Raw genomic sequence first — 21,846 nt, 5'->3', positions numbered from 1 at the left:
GTGGCTGGACTCCAGCATAATTAATTGCACGCCTTCTGCCAAAAAACACCTTGCAGCTCCATAATACATTCTACTTCCTTGCTGTCAGCATTTGTGTGGCATTGGTGGACAGAACGCGCAAATTTGACAGGATACAAGAACTGGCTGCATTTCAGTGGTGGATTCTTTTTTTCCCTTTTTTCTTAAATTACAATTTGCTAAATATCAACAGCACATTCATCACTGTCTTACACAAAAGAAGGAAGAGCAGTCCTCCTGTAAAGGCTCTTAAGTGACAGCTAACACACACAAATGACCAGAGGAGGAAAGCTCGGGGGGCGCTCAGCTGGTCCTTATTTTGGTGCAGGATATGACTAGAAGAGATGATGTACTCTAAAGGCTGTAATGAAATAACCATGGAAATAAAACACACCAGGTGAGCTGCACGGACCACTTGGAGAGCAGGATGGAGACGAGCAAGGCAGAAGACTACAGAGGGACAGAGAGGAACACAGCTCTGAAAATCAGACCAAGAACACCATGAAAATCAGAATGTGAAGTCTGATGAGAAAAGCAAGGAGCAGCTGAGAGTTACTCAGATCAAGTAAAAGCAGCTGAAGGAAAATGGAAGTTACCCCTGCCCCTATAACTCAGGCAACAAAGTTAATGCTGTTTTTTTCCAAAACCTTTATTTTGGTACTTTATCCAGGAGGATACTGAAGATAAAGTACTGAAGGCAGCCACTGCTGCACAGGGTCATGTGAAGAGCAGGTAAAGAGACAGAGATGAAGGCTTTTCATCCTCACCCAAGGCTGGGAGACTGCCCCAAAGAAGCAGAAACCTCCCTACCACGTGCAGCTGGGCGCTGACTGGGACAGCACTGGTTGGGAAAGGCCAAAACTAATCCACAAAGCATGCTAACAGTCAGCTGCCAGAGTAGAGAAAGATCTCAGGTGGGTGCCCTGGCTCTGTTTGGTGAGCAAAGGTGTAGGGAAAGTGGCTGAACAAAAGAAATGCAAAGATTAAGCTGTTGTCTACAAAGCGTTGTGAAGTGCTGGTCCAGAAAACGAGGCAGAAGGGAACCCACATGATGCAGCAGCACAGTTATCAATGGCAGAGAGCTTTTATCTGAGTATCGCCTATTAAAAAATATATATTCTGTTGTACTGGAGATCACAGGCTACTAGGAGTCTTTACTGGACAGTAGGAGTCTTTGGAGTGTTTAAAGACGATGCGGGGAAACAAAAAAGGTGCACAGTTTCAGCTCAGAAGGGGTTGATCAGCATTATGTAATTATTGTAACTCCTGAAAGAAAGCTGGAAAGCAGTTTTTTCCCCTCCTTAAGAAGTTCTTCTTACCTCCAAAACAGCTAACACAGTATCCAGCTGGTCTTCCCGGAGCGTGATGTTGTTGGAGATTTTTCTCATCGTGTGTATCGACTGCAACCTCACCTCCTCGATCTCGTCGTTAAACATGTCAACCAAAAAATCGAGACATTTCTCCGCAAACGAAGGCGAGGACTGAGCCAGCATACAGAGGGCCTCGACCGCAGCAATGCGAACCTCTGTTGAAAGAAAGGGAAGGATTCAATCGTTAGCGCTGTTTAAAAGGATACAGCGAGCAACAGCCAGGCCTCGGATTGTTCAAGGACTGGGCTAAGGACAGGAGTTGCTAAGGAAACACTGAGGATGACAGAGAGTGAGCAGGGACCCATGACACTGGGGACCTTTTCACAGGAAAGCCTTCAAATCAAAAGCCTCACCTCCACTACGGCTCGTGCTGCTGCTTTAAGTGCCTGCAAAGGGACTTGCAGGTGAAAGAAGGTCTCCTGCCCAGCTATTAATATTTCATGGCACGTTTTGCAAGTGTAGCTATAACCCTGGTATCTTAAGCAAGCTAATTTCGATAATTAAACTCCGCCTGCTTTATTCTTCCAGACGTTTTAATTGCTCAGAGCATTCACTGTGTTTTTAGCTTGCCATGTAGCACGCTGCGAATTGCTGAAAAGCTCAAGAGGATCAGCGTTTCAACAGTAAACAGAACGAAATTCCTCTGCTTCACGACTTCCTCAAAAGAAAGGAAAAAAAGAAAAAGCCACCTAATTATTAAAATGACTCAATTTAAGCAGAAGAAAAAAAAAACACAAGTATTCAGAATATATTTATGCTGTAGAACAGAAAATTTTAAGGGTAACCAAATATAACAAGCTTATGCGGAGACGAGCTTCTCTTCCCTACAGCCATTCTTGCTAACTTCCATAACATTTATGTGCTGGCATCATAAAAATGAAGATTAATCTGATGTCTTGCAAACATTATTGTTTTAAGCACACTTCTATTTTTCATTCAAATTAGCTCGTCTTGAAAGCATTTACTTAAACTTGCGTGTAGCTTTCAGGCCTATTGTTCTTAAAGCACATTCTTGATTCCCGATTATTCTGATTGAGCAGAAAAACGCAAACGCAGCAAGACCTCTGCTGCTTCTGTGACAAAGCCTTTGTCACGGCTACGAGTCTCCGTGGTCATTAAGGCCACGGTGTTGGAAGGAAAACCACCACCACCACGCATTTGCCAACACTGCATTCATAAACTGACACATTGATTTAGATTCAAGTTAAAGATGGAACTCAAGAAATTAAGCAGTGCTGGGGGCCAGGAAGAAGATAGCTCAGCAGGATTTAAAAATGCTGCAGTGGAAGAAGACACATACACTACTCAGAGCCCTGTGCATAGTCCACATCTCTCCATTTTACCAGCAATCCCAATACTCAGCAAACTGGAGAACGAGTTTCACAGACCAATGGATTGAGACAGTGGAAAATTTTCATCGTTAGTCGGAAAAAAAGTTGCATTTTTGAGCTTCAGGGAGAGTTTAGCTATTAGGGAAGCACGCTTTTATTTGCGTGAGTCGTGGATTAATAAACTAGAGATATTTTTGTTAGAGCTTTTCTGCTTTCTAATTTAGTTTCATCCTTGCAGCAGTGTTAGAATCAAAATCAGAATAACGTTCAGAGCTGAGCATTTTCATGGTTTTATACAAATACCAGCCGTTCTCAACAGCCTTTTGAAATATAAATCTCCACTTTATCCCCAGGAAAGCTGGGCTAGAAAGGCTAAAACACACAGACTTTCCTGAGGCCATCAGCACAGTCAATGCTACAGCCAAGTTTAAAAGCTCAAGAATGCCCATGTTTCAATTTGATACTCATAATTTATCCTTTTTTAAAAGAACAGACCAGATAAAGGCCTCCAGTTCATCACAGCAAGGCTGGGAGACCCTGGTATGTTAGAACACATCAATATGATCTTAAAACGTAGGTATTTCCGTTAAAGAATTATAAATAACATTGCTAAAGATATAAGCAAGACCTCACCTGAAATCCTCGCACCCAAAAACATCCAGAACCAGTCATCGACTTTCAAGAGTATTCATTCTAACTGGCCAAGGGGAAAGTTTTATTTATTTATATATATTTTTTTTAACACCAGTGTTGACCAAAAGGAACTTAGCCTGGCTTAGCCCCTTGCAAAATTAAATTTGTCGATTAATTCATTAGGAAAGTCAGTCCCTGAGAGAAGCAGCAACAATTTAATCCAAAACCTACCACTGCCTAAGAACAAAGTATAAGTTGGCCATGGACAAACTTCAGTTAGAAATTAGAAGAGAACTTCTGTTCATCGGAACTGCAGGATTCTGAAATATTTCGAGGAATATGAAGGCTTTTCTCCGCTAGTTCTGACCTTTGCGAGGACGGAAGCTGCGATGTTGACAAGGAGTTCTTACTGGACTCCCTGGACGAGGTTTCTTGCAGTGCCTTGATTTAAATAACAAGTTTTATAAGCCTCCCAGCAAATCTGATTTTCCTTCTTCCAGAGAAAAACACCATTTTCAAACAACGTAAACTTATGTTGCCAGTTTAGAACACATTCAACTGTTAAATTTAAGTCACAAAAAAAAAAAGTGGGTTTCTGAATAGCATAAGCAACCACTTCTTCCCAGATATTTTACTAAAACTTTACTGTTTATAGGGAACTGTTTGTTTTTGGCTACTCAGTTCAATATTTCTACCCCAAATACTGTGCACCACTAATATCTTTGAAACAACTGCTGGATCCCAACGGAATAAAAATCCAACACCTTGAAGTCCGCAATTAGTTTAAAAAACTAAACAAAAAACCTCACGCACGGAGACACATGCCAGCCAGGTGATCTTTTTGTTCATAAATAAATACATTAGAATTATTAGCCTGTATGTCCTATGCAACTCGGTCCCTGCGTAAGTTGACACTTACCATACATCTCATCTTCCAGGCCATGAACAAAGGCTCCACAAGCTCCTGATTCGATCAAGTTTACAGCACCTGTATCGATTTCCTCTTTGGGAGCATCATCTCCCCATTTTCTGCCACTTGAAAACTCCCCAGAGCTGTAAAGTTCCTTGGCTCGTTCATGCGCAGTGCGCTTCCTCTGTCCAAACAAGTTTTTCAGTTACAACCACGGTAAACTTTAAAGATGGCTCAACAAAATATTATTTTTTAATTCAAAAACAGATGTATCTTGGGGTTTAGACACTGACATAGTCATGCAGATGCTGAGAAAAGCTATTAATACCTTCTCCTCTACAAATATTTCTAATTGCCACTAATTCTTTGTACTTCTGATGTTGGGAAAGGATAATAATTAATACATTCTAATTAACACATTCTTAAATACTTCTCTTCACCAAACTGTGTTAGAGCAAAGGCCCGTCTAGTCAAGCATCCAATATCCAGCCTACAAAAACAGATGATACCACAGCTCTGGCTTCATTATTGTCTTGTAGGCAAGAGAAACGGAACATAATACCTTGAGCAAGTTACTTAAGGAAGAAATTTTAATGAAAAGTGTTTTTTTTTGCTCATAGGGCTCAAAGGTTCCAGTCTCCAGATGCTCATCGCTCTTGAAACGTCTCTGACTACCAGTCAGATCTTGCAGGATGCTGCCGTAAGCCTGCAAACTCAGGATGCAAACTCAGGATGCAATCTTTCTGTACAAAACGGAGCTTTTAGCCAAACGGCTGTCAGAAGAACACAAGTGTTTACCTCTCATCTGCGAAACCTGAATAGCCTAGAGCTGTGTATGACGCGGCTCAGCTAATGAAATCTAAAACTGGCAATTGCTTCGCTGACTTCAATCTAAAAGAAAACCTGCCGTCATCAATTAACTCTCAGCGGCCCTGAGGCAAGGACACGCAAAACAAACACGCTCAACGTTAACAGGTGTTGTGCGATTTTAGTGCACAGTGAAAAAAAACCACACACACAAGCATTTACATACCCTCAAATCCGACATGAGCTTCTTGTCAAGGGTCTGCTCCAAGAAATGAGAGCTGACTTGTTGCATGGAACCCTAAAGGACAGGAAAAAAAAAATATATCAAAAGGGAGTAAGAAAGGGAGTAAGTAAAAAAAATATATCAAAAGGAAGTAATTCTTCTCAATTTCACCATACAATTTCCTGATACATCCCAACACAGGGTCGAATTGTTTCTTTTCTTTCTAACAGTTTTATCCAGTGCTTGACACTGCTGCATGTCAGAGCCCAGAAGAGTTTGCTTAACACGAGCAGAACAGCTTATTTTCCCACTGAATTTAATCTGGTCTTTCTTGAGTTCAGTTGTTTGCATGTGCTGGGGAAGTAGAAGGGGAAATTATTCCAAGTACTTGCTTTTTTATTGGATACCCAGCTGTCTAACCTCAAGGAAAGAATCATTGCAGAGCTCAGCTGAGAAAAAACAAACTCAACACCAAGCACTCAGCCTCTCTTTTTTCCTTCTCAGAATTTTGGTATGAATTTATCTAAGCAGTTATTGAATTTCTTCCCATTTCTTTTCAAGTAGATGGAAAAAGAAAAGTAAGATAACAAGAACTACTTTCGCATAGAGAAGAAAAGAATGCACCGTACCAGTAATTTCGCAGCTTGCACTCTAACAACCCAGGAGCCATCGCTAACCATATGACAGATTTTTCCAAATGCATCATCAACCAAGCGAATTTCTTCGTTAGACGAAGGAATTGGGACAATGCTAGAATAGAGAAACGTAACTCAGCTTGCTGATCCGATGTCACGCAGCGTGACATAAAACAAAAAACAACTGAACTGAATTCCCGTGGACGTACAATAAATATCAGGAAGCAAAACGTCATCTGGATCAGTGCCTTCTCATCAGGTGTCAGCATTTTGAACGCATCAATTTTTAACAGCTGCTCCTGACACTTCCTGGCACAAAACTGCCAAGATTAGGATATTACCGTGCCTCCATTTTGAGTCACTTTGTACACAGCACGTACCTTTCAGGATAAAGTTGACTGAGGACCCAAATTAGCTGAACTGCAGCACTGCGCACTTGCTCATAATCGTCTGCCAACAGCTTGCAGGCCTGAAAGAAGATTTGCAACCCAATATACCGTTTCCCACAGATTTATGACCCTCACCATAAATCAGTCCAGACAGATTATAAATGAGGATAAAATCAGTCTTCTCTTCTCATCCCCCATATTTCCAAGTTTTCTCAGGTAGGGAAGTCCTAATAAAGTCTGTTAGGCACACGCAGTGTGCTCCAGATATGCCTGCACTGTGTGGGAAGCACACAGCATGAATCTTTCCTAGGACTGAGCTCTGCAACCCTACTGAAATAACACGAGCAGGCCCACAGGAGGCCACGAAGATGATCAGAGAGCTGGAGCAAAGAAAGGCTGAAAGAGCTGGGGTTGTTTAGCCTGGAGAAGAGAAGGCTCTGGGGGGTGCTTATTGCAGCCTTCCATCGTTTAAAGGGGCTTATAAAAAAAATGGGGAGAGACATTTTACAAGGGTGTGTAGGGACAGGACAAGGAGTAAGGGCTTTAAACTAAAAGAGCATCAGTTTAGATTAGATGTAAGGGAGAAACTATTCCCTCAGAGGGTGGTGAGGCACTGGCACAGGCTGCCCAGAGAAGCTGCGGGTGCCCCATCCCTGGAGGCGTTCCAGGTCAGGCTGGATGGGGCTTTGAGCAACCTGGTCTGGTGGGAGGTGTCCCTGCCCATGGCAGGGGGAGTGGAACTGGGTGGGCTTTAAGGTCCCTTCCACCCCAAACCACTCTGTGATTCTGTAACAAGCCCAGGCATTACATGTATTCTCCAATATGCAAGGGTTTAACACTTCGAGATGGCAAGATGACAGCAGTAATTATGCAATACCTTGCTCTTCCTATGGTTATCTCCCCCCAGTAAACAGTATATTCCCATCAACGCACATAATTTAGTGCATTTGAGATCAAAAAGATGCAAAACAGTTTATTTCCACTGCCATAGGGCAACAAAGAATACAGGCAATCTGCATGTGAAATACCCCACCTCTGTTCATTGACTTTCACCTCTCAAAGCACACTGTCATAGAATCTAAAAAAGCAAGATGGACAAACAACCATAAAATAAATACAAATGAATACGAGGTTTTACCTGACCGTAAATAGCCTGCTGTAATTTTAATCCTCTTTCGTGAAGCTGAAGCTGCAGGGGAAGAAAAAGAAAGAGAAATAACTATAGTTTTAAGTGTCATTTCTCATCACTCTTCCTACTTTGAGTAAAATTAGTTGCTTGTATTTGTTGGTTGCTGCTATAATTAAGATATTTCATGATCTTGGTCCCGACAAGTATTTTAAATACAAATCTTGACTTCAGTATAAACTTTTAAATGTCACAACCACTTATACTTTGATTGCTTAGGAAAATACCGTTTATATAAATATACTGTCTGTTCAGTCTCCCAAACTTCAAACAATTGCTTAGTGTTATTCAGTTTCATCCACTACCTGAAACATGGACCCAAAAGTAGCATTGCCAGTGAATTTTCATGCCCTATAAATCTTCAACTACCCAACCAGACGAACAACAAAAAACTATCATACTAAACCTTGTTTGTCTCCATTTGGAACAAAGTAATACATTAAATCTGACAAACAAGAACAGCAGTATTGAAAACAGTCAACAACAAAGGAAACAGTTGCTTTTCTGTATTCACTTCAAAATACAACATGTTGGTGACACAGTGTAAAATACAGAAATAAAATGATAAAAAACACAGTAGCAACGAAAACCGTGATCAAAAACCCTACAAGAGGTAGGGTGACCCTGAATCCATTCAGGATCTTCAAACTAAAGCAAAACAGCTGACTTTGTGCTGTAATTTTTAAATTTAAGGTTAGACATTTTACTATGGATTTGGTTCAAATGTCATTAGAGAAGTCACTAAACAGGTTTAAAAAGTCATATGAAAAAAGTCAAAATTGAATGAAAATGAAGGACGGGCGCAACCTCCAGCAGAGGGGGATCCTGGACAGATGCAAGTGAAGTGTGACCCCTCAAATAATGCACCTTGCTTCTTTCTTCAGAGTTTAATAACAATAATTCAAATGCCCTTGTTCACCATCAGGTTAGATGGGATATTGTTATAAACTTTAAGGGTAACAGAGAAAGTTCTCTATACCCATGTACTCGCAAGCAACTCACATCAACCAAAATTCTCCGTTGCACGGTCATTGCTCGTATTTCTGCTGCTAAAAATTTCTGAAAGATCTCCCGTATGAAACCCCAAACGATTTCTTCCACTGTATTAGCAATACATACCATGGCTTTTATAGCTGCCGTCCTAACGCGAGGGTCCTGGTCGTTAAAATGATCTCCTATTATCTTCTGGACATCTTTGGCAGCCTGGCTTTCAGCTTCTTTTGCAACACCTTTCTCCACCGGTCCAAGACAGCCAATTAACTGAAGACACTTATTTCTTACACCATGGGAAGAATCTGTCAGATGCTACGAAATACAAGAGAATAGATATAATTGGATTTGTATCCTTCTTTTATCCCTTCAAAAAGAACTACTCACAGTAGGATTTCTAGCAGTGAAGAAATTTTAGTATTTTAGCAGTTTGATGAAAAAATGAAAATAAGTTAAGCAGTGAGGACATATTTTTTCCCCTGGCAGTGATGAAAATTTAAAAAGATTATAAACGCATTTGCTTAAATATTTTATGCTTTTTAATCCTTTCTATTAATAAATTAAGCTATTTATCAGGCAATATTCTTAGCTGAGTTTCTAAATATCATCTACGAAACACCGACTTGCTTATAAAACATAAGAGAAAAATATCTTAAAAAGCTGCAAAGATGCCTCACAAACACCAGTGCCATTTACAGACTTGCTACCTGGAGTCAGTGGTGTGCTCACACCACGTTCAGCTTCAAGTCACTGATTTAAATTGAAATACTTTCAAGCTCTCTCCCAAAACAGATTGAATCCCAAAATGAATACGCAAGAGCAGAGCTTTGCTACGGAGCTGCGTCCTCAGGGCAGCTGCCTTACCTTACAGGCTACCTCTACCAGCCTCATCCTGACAGATGGGTTCTCTGTGAGCTTTGTGCCGATCACCAGCAGGGTGTCCAGCAGCTGAGCAAGGACCTGATGAGACTCTGCAAAAGAAAAGAGTGAAAAGTTACCTGCCTCTCTGCTGAGCTCCTCGCCAGCCCCAGAACCACAGAATCACTCAGGTCTGAAGGTCCTCCCAAAGCCTTCTCCTTTTAGGGCCAAAAATAAGCCCCGGTGCCTTGGCTTCTCCTCGCACACCATGTAAAACAGCCTCCAGTCACCCTGGTCACCCTCTGCTGAACTCAACCAAACTTACCAGCATTTATCTGGCACCAGGAGCACAAAAGTTGGAGTATTTCAGGTAAAATCCAACTAGTGCTGAGTAAAGGGTAATAATCTCTTCCCTCAACCTCCTGGCTACATCCTGTGAACCTTCACTGCTCACTCAACAGCTGATCCTACTGTGCACCCGGACTGCCACTAAATGACATTACAATTAAATTAAACTGCATCGAGTAACGTGCATATAAACAGCGAATATAAAAATAAAAATAAAAATAAAAATAGGGCAGACACTTGTGAGGAAATGTTTTCTTCCCCTCAGACTAGTGAGCTGTCTGCCACTTCAGAAAATAAACACTCTGAGCAATAATTACTAGTCACAGATTTCAGATGCACGTGTGTATGCAAGGGACTTGGCACTGGCCTAAACGCTTAAATGCCACACGATTCTGCCCTGACCTCAAGCGCCATCTGCAAAGTGTGACTTACTCTCATTTTGAAGTGTGTTAATGGCATCATCCACGATGCAGTCCGGGGAGAATCCTGCAGTCTTCGATAGCAAACCCAGCAAGGAAGCAATCTTCAGTCTCACGGAGGCATCGTTCTCCTGGAAGGAACAACAGACATCTTTTTTTTTCAGTTTGGAGAGCAAAAAACATTACACAGAGGCAGGACCCATTTACAATTCAGCACACAGGACTGAATTTTAATGTCAGCCTACTTCCTCCTGTTTGCTTTTACAGCACCCCTCACAGGAAATTAACCACACGGGAATGTTTCTGTGGCAGCTTCCAGGACATTTCAAAATAATCCTTTTATTTATAATTCCTCAAAATTGCCTTAACGACTGTTTGAAAATTTAAAGTTTAAATAATTAGGTTTTCAAGATCCTGGAAAATTCATTGTCGATAATGTTCATATCTTTTAAGTTTTTAATAAATAAAGATGAGAATTTTAGAAGATGAACTGATCCTGGTGCTCTCTTGACCTCTGCTAAGCATCACGGTCTGTGGGCTTGTGGAAAGTAGCGTTTCTCTTAACGGTGGGGAGGAATCATGCCAATCTGACAATTAAGAAAAAGAAAACACAGCAAGGTAAAATAATAAAAGAAAAGCATCACGTTAGCTGCATACATTTGTTCGCTTAAGCAACAGCAAAAGCTGTCACAGGTGATGATTACATAAGCTTCACCAATTATTAAAATTCTTTTTAAAAGCTCGTGTATTTCCAAGAGTTATTAATCTGAGCGTTCTACAGACTTGTGCACCCAACACTTCTAGTCCTAAGAGGAAGGAAATTCACACTGTCAATGTGAACCAACGTAGAATACAAAGACAAAAACAAGTTTGGATTTTAAACCAAGCAAGTGTACAATGCTGAACACAGAGGTGCAGCAACGCTACAGGCAGGACTATTATATCTTCCGACAGGTGGAGTAATATTACAATTACTATTACATCTTTCAGCAGCGTTTAGGAGAGACTTACTCCTTACTTACGTGCCATACTCCCTTGACAAATGCTACGCCTGTGGGAGCAACCTCTTTCTAAACTGAGCCCAGAAGCATTTTCTCTCTTTAGAACTGGAAACTTGGGCTTGGACAGCAGTTCCTCTCGCTGGACTACGTCCGTTAGTGTTAGGATGCACAGATTTCTGCAGGGTAACATCTGACATTTACACCCACCTCTAATAAAAGGACAATCCCCTCTGCAAATACAGCTGAAATCAACAATTTCAAAAGGACCTTACAAAGGCACTCTTAAATGCCTCGTGCATCTCTGCAATGTTATCACCACCAGGCTATAAGCAGGTCTTTTCTCCTTCTTTCTAATGGTTTGCAAGCAGGGAACGAGAAACTTTTCCTTTATATTAAAGGTCCGATCACCACCTTAACGAGCAGAACACCAGTAAGTTACTGTGCCTCTAACCCCTCATCCCAGCCACGCTCAAGAGTCAGGAAGAGACTTCTGGGATCTCCTCGGGCACTATTTAACGGCACGCCACCACTGACAGCAAGGCCAGCTCATTCTGTGCCCCACCATCGCAGCACGCCACCTGCTCAGCTACGTTGATTCAACCGTCAGCACGGCCACAGGAACCGTGAGGTGGAAATGGAGGGGAAAAAAAAAGGCAGGTTGTTTTTCTGACCCATTTCAGGGAACAGTTCACAGAAGTCCTATTGGCCTATCGCATTATAAAGGAGTAAAAGGATGCAGCATGACCTCAAATAAAACAATGATACTACAAACAAACTTTATCATCATACAACCGCCTCCACCGCAGTTCCCACTTTCAGGGTTAAGTTTCTGAAAGGCCAGTTCAGTCGCAGGCTTCCTGGAGATATTCAGAAACCGGTTCTTCAGAAAACGTTGGCCTTAAGTACCATAAGGTCGGCTGCAGGACTGCAATGCTTTTCAAAGGCTGCTTTCTGTAACTGGCTGGGCACTTGAAAATCTGACCTCATCTCTAGCTGTAAGAGTCTCTTTTCTAATACAGACTGCAACACAAATTGAAATCGCATTTTTAAATCAAGAACCATGATTTTCTTCATGGAAAACTACAAAGTTAGGTTCCTTAAGTTGTTAGCTCTTTTGAGCGTGGAATAGTCCAAAAATGAAAGTAAATTCCTTTAACATAAAGGTAAAACAGTTTCAACACACAAGCCAAAAGCAAATTAAGTACAGAACCTGATAAAACACAGGTTAGAGCTTTAGTGTGAATTCAAAGCAGAGCAGACTCAATTACAAAGCAAAGAACAAACAGAACAAGGACATTTATGAGAAATGTTTCAGCTTACAGTGCAGCTTTGTTAGCTACAATAACGTTTGATTTATCAAATTAAGGATCAATAACCAGATAGCGTGAAGCGTTATTTATTTGTTGTCTTGCTGCTAGGAATTTTTTGTTGAAAAGTTTTTCCTTTAAGAGTTTTTCATAAATGACATCTTAAAGGTGGTCCGTCCGTAACGTAAGGATCAGTTAAAATGTTTCTTCACTCCTAGAAAAACTAGGAAATATTTAAACAAAGTTGAGCCAGCTTTGGACAACCTGGTTCCTTGGAAAACTTCTCGCCATGTCTTCTGATGCTTGTAAGGTTAATTTAAAATTAAACATGCAGACCATCTGCAGAGATAACATAACTCACATCTTTGCCACTAACTCCTGAAACCCTCAGCAAAGGGACCAGGTGGCATGAGCTGCAACCATGGATGTAAAAGACTCACTCTCCTCATGCAAAGCATCTGAGACAGCAACACAGGAGCCAGAGAATTTCTATTCCACATCCAACCCCATCCCAAGATAACAAGGTCAGAAGGAGGATTCTGAAAGTGTGCTTGGCTCCCCGCTTCACTACCTTATAATAATGCTCCAGCAGGATCCTGACAACGCCTTCCACGCTCTCCACTTCCACGGGCTTCCTGGCAAACTGCAGCAGGTACTGCAAGGCATCCGCAGGCGAGGTGGCTTTGCACAGGTCGACGTGGAGCGCTGCGGACTTGCTGGGCTTGGTCAGGCGCAGCTTCTTAGCTGACAGGTCCTCGTGCTGCTGCTGCGGGGCACGGGGCAGAAGCACTGGGTGAATATTTCCCTGAGGAAGCTCCTACAGCAGTCACTGGCGGTTCTCTTTACCCTGGAACACCCCCCAGCCCTCTGGGGCAGCTTCCACCCGCAGGTAAACATTATCTGTGACAAACTCTGCCCCTTCCAACCCCAAACAGCCGCTCCTCCCTCGCCTCCCCCTCCAGAGCAGCTCCTCCAGCCCTGAGAAAACCCCTTGCCCTCCTCCTCCCCGGGCTGGGATCACCACAATCCCCCCTCCCCCAGCAGCAGTGACCCTCCAGCCTTCCAACCCCAAAATAAACACCCCCAGACCCCTCCACACCGCTAAACAACCCCTCACAGACCCCCCCCCCCCGAAAACCCCAAGCAGCCCCCCCACCCCCTTCCCCAGAGGCGGCAGCCGCCTCCCCCCGAACCCTCTCCCCCCCCTACCCCTCACGGGAGACTCCTGGACTCCCCCCAAGCCCCCCCAAACGCCCCCGGCCCTCTTTACCTGGACCACCTTGGTGAACTCCTCGTACACCCGCTTCTTCAGGTGCGCCGCCATCTTGTCGTCGCCGCCACCGTACTGGCCCCTCCCTCCGCCGCCGCACCATAGAGTCCCGGCCTCTCTATCCCAGCTGGAGGTCCGCCTCTATGGTCGGGCGGTCCGCGGAGGGAGGGGCGGCCTCCTGTTGCCATGGGAACGGCGGGGAGGGGGAGAGCCGCCACAAGATGGCGGCCGCGCGGCCTGCGCCGCCTATGGGTGGGGGGGCGCATAGAATCACAGGGTCAGTGTTGGGAAAGAGACCATCAATGTCACCCACTAAACCATGTCCCTAAGCACCACGTCCAACCTTGCCTTGAACACCCCCAGGGACGGGGACTCCCCCACCTCCCTGGGCAACCCGTCCCAACGCCTGACCGCTCTTTCTGAGAAGAAATGTCTCCAAATTTCCAACCTGACCCCCCCCAGGAGCAACTTTGCACCCCACAGGGGCTTGTTTTTCCTCAGAAATACCCTCCACATGGAGCCAAGTGGCAGCATTTCCAAAGACTGATGCCCACCACCCTTGCCCCAGTGGGTTTGCTCCACTGTGGTTTTATTATTTATTATTATTATTGTGATTATTATTATTATTGTGGTGGTGGTTCCCTCAGCTTCCCTCAGGTTTTTCCCTGAGTGTGGTGAAAGATGCTGCGAACCCATGTAGGTGGGAACAAAAATGTTGTTTTTGCACACAGTTACATTGTTTAGAGGGAAGGAATGTGGTATTGAGAGATGCTTGCAGTGATAAGAAAGCTTGACAGACAACCTTGTAAAATGCAGACAATCAGACCCCTTAGTGCAAATGAGGTGAAATTCACGGTATCAAGTCAAGTCAGATAAGTGAAGAAACATTACCACCTCAAAGAGTAAGAAAGTCAAAAGAAATCTGAATAATAACAGGCTGGCAACTGAAAGCCATGTATTATCTGTGAAGCATCGGGTAGGTTGTGAACCTGGACTACCCAGTCAATGGGGAAACAGGGGAGGGTCCCAGTCGTGGAGAAATTAAATATATAAACTGTACTATGTGCCTACTAGGTGCGCTCCTGCTTGTGGGATGCCTGCTATTGCAATCGTGAATAAAAATGCTACTTCACTGAGGTCCTCGCCTGAGCCTATGTTATTGGCTACAGAGTGTTTCTCACGTGTAGATGCAGAAAGAAGAGCCATTCTTCCTCTCAGTCGTGATAAAACTGCATCATGTCCTCATCAACCTCTCTCGACAGGTTTATTCTGAAAATACTGAAACACAAGAAAGGGCTGCCTAGTTTTGTGCCAACTGGAGAAACTCTCAGGCTCTTCAGTGAGTTTTGGCCCACGGAACTGATGTAAACGGCCCACGTTGCTCTCACTGCAGCCAGTTGGTTGAAAAATGTTGGAAAATACTAAAATACTAAAACTGGTTTATTCAAAAAGTGCACACCTTGAGTCTCTTTCAAGGCTAGGTGTCACCTCATTCTGTTTTAATCTGGTTATCTCTGACTGTTTTAAGTATTTGAGGAGATATTTGATGTATGCGATGCTAGATCTTGTAAAAACTGAAATACAAATGCGGCTTGAAGTTTCCTAGCTAATCTTTGTTGTGTCTTAGGCCAGTTACCCCTTCTTCCACCCTTAGTATATATCAAAAATAACTGATCTCCCTCTCCTTATAGCAGGCGTTTTTCTATGTGAAGGCCTTGTCCATCTATCTTCCAGGCTAAGTGCCACCAACCACTTGGTTATGATCGCAGATCCTATTTCCTAAGTCTTTTTGACTTTTCAGACCTTGATTCTGCCAGTTCTTAACAAGGTTATAAATGTGAGAAGTCTCAACGCGTCCCCTCACACCTATGGCTGAACTGCATGGAGGTCAGTGGTGTGGCTCCCAACTTTTACTGCTGGAATATTTGTGTCAGGACGAGCACATCTGAAATCAAGCAATTAGAAATGGTTCAAATCCATTAGCATGAAGATAAAACTTTTGAATTCAGGGATTTTTCTTGGAGGATGTCGGTAAATATAGCACTTCTGTGTCATTCAAAGAACTGTCAAAATATATTTGTTTATCACCCCAGAGATTATTGCCCTTAACAGGGAGGAGTTCTTAGAGTTCTTAGAAGTAAAAGAAATATAGCCATAATCAAAATAGCTATCATGATTTTCAGATATCCCCAATTATTAAAACCAACCTAAAAGCCATCTCCAGTAAAAACAAAACCAAAAAAAAATATATGATAATAATTAAAAAAAAAACAACACCAACACCAACAAAAACAAAACAACAGAAAACATTTGGAATATTGAGATGTTTTTTAAACCTGATTTAGGACCCAACACATGTGCTGTAAAGCAGAATAACCACTAAGGCCCCGGGCTTTAGCTTCAGTGGCACTTCCTTCCAGTCAAATCACAGGGGGGTTTCCTATTCTTCCAGAAGCTTATAAAATTAGAAATAGTGCTCTAATAATAATGAATGCCACAATAAAAAGATTGAAGTAGTGTGACAGGAGAGAGGAGTGCGTGTCCTCAGACCAGTGATGGTGTTTTTATTTTTTGTTGATCCTGGACCATAGCTGAAAGGAAAGCTATCTTTCCTTCCAAATAAATAATAAATAGCAGTAATAAATACATTGTCTGGAGAGCAGGCTAGAAAGGAACAGGAGGAGAGAATGGGACACTGAAATTCTTTTTAACATAGGTTCTGGTATGGAAAACAGTGAGAGACAGAGCTTTAGCTTTCTCATTAAAGATCCAAATTCAAGTTGAGTAAGTATTTACGCAGCTTTCAGTGATTCCACTTGGAATTGCACGTGTATGTGTTTTTTTTTTCATAGTTCAGATTATGTCTGATTATAATTATGATTATTATTCATGAGAAACAGTGAAGTATTAATTAGAGGAAAGATTTTATGTACTCCTGTCTTCTCTCTCAAAACTGCTTCCAAATTTGATCTCTTGCTTTACAAAATTGATTTTCTTTCAACACTGCAAATGTGAGCTAGTATTTAGAGGTTGGTCTGTGTCCTTTATAGTCAATACTGGCTGTGTTTGTTAGTAATAAAATTGTGGCTGCTACACTCTGTGCAGCTTCTGGTACAGCAGATCCTAACATATGGGTGTTCAAAGCAAGGAGAAGGCTCTGAGGTCAGCAGGTTCATGTGAAGAGACTCTAGATCTTGGTATTTATGAATCAAAATAAAGCTGAGTACAGGGGACAAGTCCACGTGCTGCTCTTAACCCTAGTAACAAGTTTGGACCCTAAGGCAGCAACGTGTTCCTGTTTGTACTAAGAGACTAATGATGCATGTCCACGAGAGATATTTGGGATTATTAGGTTGAGTGAGATTGGCTCAACCCTAAAATCTGGCTCCCTCAATTAATCTAATTGTTGGCAACAAAGATTAAATTTCTTCCTTTTCCTGGTACCTCGGCTGGCTGTGCAGTGCCTTTACTTCTCAATATAGTCAGTACTAGTGGACACAAAAGGAATAAACATTTTGGAAAATATCATACTGCATTTCAAGACACACACACCTTTTAAATTGTACAGTTATCCCCTAAAGCCCAACAAAACAGTGGCTCTTACATGCTCTTTAATTTGGCAAACAACCAGAGAGTCTTTCGTGGGCCCACAGTCTCCACAGCCTAAGTTAATTTGTTTAAATAGTAGCTTTCTTCTGCTCTCCATCAGTGGTGGCACTTTGCTACCACCAGGTGAACAGGAACTTGTAGAAGAAGTCGTGCGATTTGAAGCGAAAACCTTTCTCAGCAACATGGGGCTGAAAGGATATTTTGTACCCTTTGGCTTCAACATCCATTTGAATGCAGTCCAGCAAATCAGAAATGCTGGGTGCTGCTTTCCAGGGGCCGAATTTCACCACGGATTTTTTGTCCGTGTCCAAACTGTTCAAGGCATCCTGACACCTGGCTGCGTCCTCCTCCGTTCTGACAACGCACACGATGACACCGGAGCAGCGGGACGCGACCGCCTCTGCCCTCGCGATGCGGATCATCAGTTCGATGTTCTCGCTGTAGTTGGGCACGCGGGCCAGGAACTGCTTCCTCGCCACGAGTTCCCCGAAGATCTGCGGGGAGTCCTCCAGCTGCTTGATTAGAGGCTCGATGTCGTAGAACAAGGCCTCCTTGTAGACGTCCTGGATGCACTGGGTGGGCACTTGGTTGCTGCGCAGGTACTCCAAGATGTATTTGAAATAGGTCCCCGGCCTGTCGATGAAGAACCTGCCTTCTGAGTCTCTCCTGAGTTTGGGCTGGCCGGTGAACATCTCTGCCAGCTTGGAGCCAGGGTGTTTCTTTAAGGTGCTCAGAGTCGTCGTGTACATCTCCCCACCGACGTTCAGCTCCACGATTGGTGACAGCTGCAAGTAGCACAAGGGAACAAAAACCCACACGCATTACCCGTCGGTGGCTCTCAGCATAGAATTGTCAGGGAAAAGGGGAAGAAAATACAATTGCGGCTGGAAATTGGAACGGCAGTATAAAGAGCAGGATGAACCCTTGTCCCAAGACGGGAATGTCCTCATCATTTATTTCTAAAAGCAGATGTAGGGTATTTACACTTGGTCCTCACAACCAGAGCAGCAGAGACTTGGACATTGCTAAATGGATTAGTCCTCACCACATCTCTGGGACATAGCAGAGTCATTTTACCAGCAGGAAAGACAGACAAGAAGAGTCCTGGGGAAGCTGTCAGTGGTTTTGGGGTTTGATGTCGATCTCCTAAGTCCCACACAAGCGTTATCCCTGCTTTCAGACAGAGCAATCAGGGCCTTCACCCTCCTGTCGCTGCAGTGCAGAGGGACAAGGACAGAGCTCAAAGCTGTGCAGCTCCGTTCCTCTCGCCTGAGTTAATGATTTCTCTTCAAAAGCAAAATTAAAGCTCTTTGAAACATTAGATGTGGTGGGATTGGCTTTCAGCTGTCATGGGGGACAGGTTATAAACCCTGAACTAAGACACTAAAATCCAGCATGTCTGAGGTGGAGCACAGAATCTTTTTACCTCAGTATCTACGTAAGGTAGCATTAGATAGGAAGTAAAGAAAATAATTTGTGCAGCTGATGTGGATTGAAGAAGGAAGAACGCAAAGTTTGGATTTTTATTTGTATTTAGTTCAGTTCACTGTGCGTTAATGCCACTACTATCTGAAACGTCGGGTGAGGCCTACCCAGAGAGCTGGACCTGGCGTCACTTCTGACCTTGCTGAAGAATTTTAGCAGCCTCCCTTTGGGTTTTTTAGTGCTCAGGAGAGCAAGAAGAGGAAGATATGAGGCACTTACTTCCCCTCACACCGTCACTCCTGTGACAAATCACATGCCCAGGACCACGCCTGCCATTGGGAAGGAGTGAGTCAGTAACCACCAGCCCTCTTTTTCAGGAGCTCACCTGCTCTTTCTTGGATCCGATCATGCAAGGATCTGCTCCAGTGCTTCTAGTCACATGCTGGAAGTGAAGTGTGTACGTTAGTGCTTAGCTGGATCCAGCCTGGACGGGTGCATACCCACGAGATAAGTGACGTGAGCTGATCTCAGTGCTCACACCAAGAAAAAAGGGGGGCCCTTTTCCCCTCTCCATCCCTGTACCTATCTACACGCCTCTCACCTTGTGCCAGCTCTGCTGCCAGCTCTGCTTCTCCTTCCTTTTAGCGAGCTGAAGCGGCTCACAGAGGATTTAACAAGCACCAGAGCTGGCAAAAAGAGGGGATAGGAACAGACAACTCTTAGCAGAGGGAGACCTCATCTTTTAAACAGCAGCAAGCCACGAGGTCCAGCAGAAATGAGCTCACAGCTTAGGCAAGCCAGGGAGACGACAAGAGATGCCGGCCAAAGACCCAGCTGGAATATTGCTTTGCCCCAGCGTAGGTGGCTTCATCTCAAGGGCAAGCATCTGCGACAGGGCCAAGAGAAGAGAAAATGATTCTCTGAGAGTGTCTAGTGATTTCTACCCACTAAAGAGCATGCCCCAAAGCTGCTTCTACAGTAAAGCCTCTTAGGTAGGAAATTTGCCATTGCTCCAAGCGATAACAACAGCTTTCCCCAGCAGGGATCATTTATCAGGAGGGGCTCATGCTTTCGAGCCGTTGCTCCTTTTTCAGATGGCAGGTTGAGAGTTTCATAATGTTTATCACTAATACTAATGGAAAACGTATTATTTGTTAATATAGTAGCCTAAGAACCCCCACAGCATGCTTTTACGTTAGGGATCCAGCAAATCAAAGTTAACATCAAATTTCAAATTAATTCCACTGCTTGCCAAAAGAGAAAAATAACCACCTAGGTTGTTTGCTGCTGCCTTGTATGCCTGCGAGGGACGTGGCCCTTCTGTAACCAAAGCAGAATCCTCTTCGTGACCACACATCTGGCAAGCCCTGGTGTCTTCAGAGTAGCAGGTAGGGGAGAAGAAAGCCTATAATGAAGCCCGAGGGGGGGATGCTGTGATCCCAAAGCAGGGAGCTGTGCCCCCGAGCCCGTACCTTACTCACCGTGTGCAGGCTGCCAGTGACCTGCTTCCCGAGGGGCTTGTGCTCCGACGAAATGCTCATCTCCCCGAGACCCACGGTGGGAAGAAGGCAGGCAGTGGCTCGTCCACACGACAAAACCCGATACTTTCTGCCCAGCTCCTGCCCCGCACACAGGATGGCCTCTCCAGCCCTCCTTCGCTCGGTTTTACTTCGCCGGGTCACTCTTTTTACCCGAGCTGCTTCCCCGGAAACTCCAATTTGGCCCTAACACAGCCTTGGGACAGGTTGCAGGTCCAGCCGGAGGGGAGGGAACAGCGTGAAAGCGGAAGTATTTGCTCGTTAGTTTTCTGGCAATCAGCGAGGAGCGGGGTGGACTCGGGCCGGCAGCCAGCGCACACCTCCTGTAACACTACCTGCGCGGTGACTAAGAGCAAAACGATCCTTTCCAAGGAAGGCCCCGCACCCAGGGCACCTCTGGGGAGCCCCACAACCCGTGCCTGGGCTGGATTGAAACCAAATAAATATTTTTACCACTTTTTGGCCCCTGCGCGCTGCTTTTTTAACGATACGATTGCCCCAAACCATCTCACCGATCCCGCTCTCGTGTCTGACGCCGTCGGCTCAGGGTGCCTACCATCTGGCCAAGGCGGTGTTATTTTCCTCGTTGCCAATACAATCCCTGGGTGCTGAGTAATTTGTGCAGGGTAAACAGAACCAAACCTGAATCTCTGCTGGAGCCCGAACCATTCTTTTCAATCGGCCGGAAATATATGGTTAGTATCTTTTTGCGTGGCACGTTGGTTTCAGATATCCCGTGTTCAGCAAAGATCAGAAGTGGGAAACACCACAGACTGCGTGGCAGCGGGGCCGTTTCTCGCAGCACTGAAACACCCACAAGGAAATCTGTGTTCATTCCTTTTCTTCTTTTTTTTTTTTTTTTTTTAATGCAGAGTGTTCCTGAGTGCCCTGTTGCTTACAGATTTGTCTTAAGGCCACTCATCGCTTCCGTGTCTTCATTTCATTGTACTGGCCAAACTGGACATGGTTGTCCAAAGCAAACTTTGTAAAGAGAGGCAACGTCTTTTATTAGATCAGCTGCTGGAGGTGGATAAAAGCATGCAGGCTTTGGGGCACACGAGGCTTCCTCAGGTCTGTCAGCTTCTGTTTCAGCTTGCCTCTTTTTTTTTCCGGCTTTGTCCATAAGTCTAATAAAAGGCTTTATCTTCTCTACCCACCTTGCCTCGCTGTCTTTCATTTCAAGCTCCTTTCTGATTCCAGCAACCAAAAGGAGAATCTCAGACAAATACAGCGCTTCCTAAAAATCTCCCTGGGTGAGATTTTAATGATGAAAAATGACAGCGTGGTATGTAAGGAAACCGTATGCACAAAGTCGGCATTGTGCTTGTCGCAACCAGCTTTGCTGGTTTTGCGCCCTCCCAGGATTTTGCTGGATTTATATCCACCCAGAACATAGCACAGGTCTGAACAGAAGCTCGAGGCATGGGGCAAAAAAAGCGTTAAAATTTGCACTGATCCACTCACCTTTAAAACAAATCCAATCCTCACTCACGGCTCCATCAAAGCTGGACCCAGATTCTTTTGAATGCTTTGTGCGTGTGGGTGAACCTCTCACCGAACCCAACATATATTTTGCTTC

General features: G+C 44.0%; 2 protein-coding genes across 9 annotated transcripts in view; both read right to left on the bottom strand.

The window, feature by feature from the left end:
- Positions 1 to 13,826, bottom strand: part of INTS4 (integrator complex subunit 4) — a 33,667-nt gene extending 19,841 nt beyond the window's left edge. Inside the window, exons 1-11 of the mRNA XM_080576336.1 lie at positions 13,696 to 13,826; positions 12,997 to 13,191; positions 10,131 to 10,248; positions 9,357 to 9,463; positions 8,622 to 8,807; positions 7,455 to 7,505; positions 6,308 to 6,396; positions 5,922 to 6,042; positions 5,296 to 5,367; positions 4,272 to 4,446; positions 1,338 to 1,543 (exon numbers count right to left, since the gene is read on the bottom strand). Of these exons, the coding sequence (XP_080432462.1) occupies positions 1,338 to 1,543; positions 4,272 to 4,446; positions 5,296 to 5,367; positions 5,922 to 6,042; positions 6,308 to 6,396; positions 7,455 to 7,505; positions 8,622 to 8,807; positions 9,357 to 9,463; positions 10,131 to 10,248; positions 12,997 to 13,191; positions 13,696 to 13,749 (1,374 nt within the window). The 5' untranslated portion in view covers positions 13,750 to 13,826. The remainder of the gene's footprint in view (positions 1 to 1,337; positions 1,544 to 4,271; positions 4,447 to 5,295; positions 5,368 to 5,921; positions 6,043 to 6,307; positions 6,397 to 7,454; positions 7,506 to 8,621; positions 8,808 to 9,356; positions 9,464 to 10,130; positions 10,249 to 12,996; positions 13,192 to 13,695) is intronic.
- Positions 13,827 to 15,746: 1,920 nt separating this feature from the next.
- On the bottom strand, positions 15,747 to 21,128 carry KCTD14 (potassium channel tetramerization domain containing 14). 8 transcript variants are annotated; one of them, XM_080590327.1, is made up of 5 exons: positions 20,211 to 21,127; positions 20,002 to 20,103; positions 19,331 to 19,415; positions 19,115 to 19,171; positions 15,747 to 18,089 (listed from the first exon to the last, which is right to left on the bottom strand). In XM_080590327.1, exons 4-5 carry the CDS (start codon positions 19,136 to 19,138, stop codon positions 17,418 to 17,420), a joined length of 696 nt encoding a protein of 231 aa, XP_080446453.1. In that variant the 5' UTR covers positions 19,139 to 19,171; positions 19,331 to 19,415; positions 20,002 to 20,103; positions 20,211 to 21,127; the 3' UTR covers positions 15,747 to 17,417. The 8 variants fall into 8 exon arrangements, with proteins under 8 accessions (XP_080446453.1, XP_080446456.1, XP_080446454.1 ...); XM_080590330.1 differs by lacking the exon at positions 19,331 to 19,415; XM_080590328.1 differs by lacking the exon at positions 20,002 to 20,103.
- Positions 21,129 to 21,846: the final 718 nt, after the last annotated feature.

Source organism: Anser brachyrhynchus (assembly GCF_964034855.1).
Source record: "Anser brachyrhynchus genome assembly, chromosome: 1".
In the NCBI taxonomy this organism is placed as follows: domain Eukaryota; kingdom Metazoa; phylum Chordata; class Aves; order Anseriformes; family Anatidae; genus Anser; species Anser brachyrhynchus.
This window is presented reverse-complemented; position numbering and strand designations above follow the sequence as displayed.

Bases quoted from the DNA above. Each gene is read 5' to 3' on its own strand.
- KCTD14 (XM_080590323.1), bottom strand. From the start codon at position 20,270: ATGAGCATTTCGTCGGAGCACAAGCCCCTCGGGAAGCAGGTCACTGGC. The intron at 19,172-20,201 runs GTACGGGCTCGG...CTTCACTTCCAG, and splicing joins GCCTGCACACGGTGAGTAAG to CATGTGACTAGAAGCACTGG. The intron at 18,090-19,114 runs GTGAGCTCCTGA...TGCTACTTGCAG, and splicing joins TCGGATCCAAGAAAGAGCAG to CTGTCACCAATCGTGGAGCT.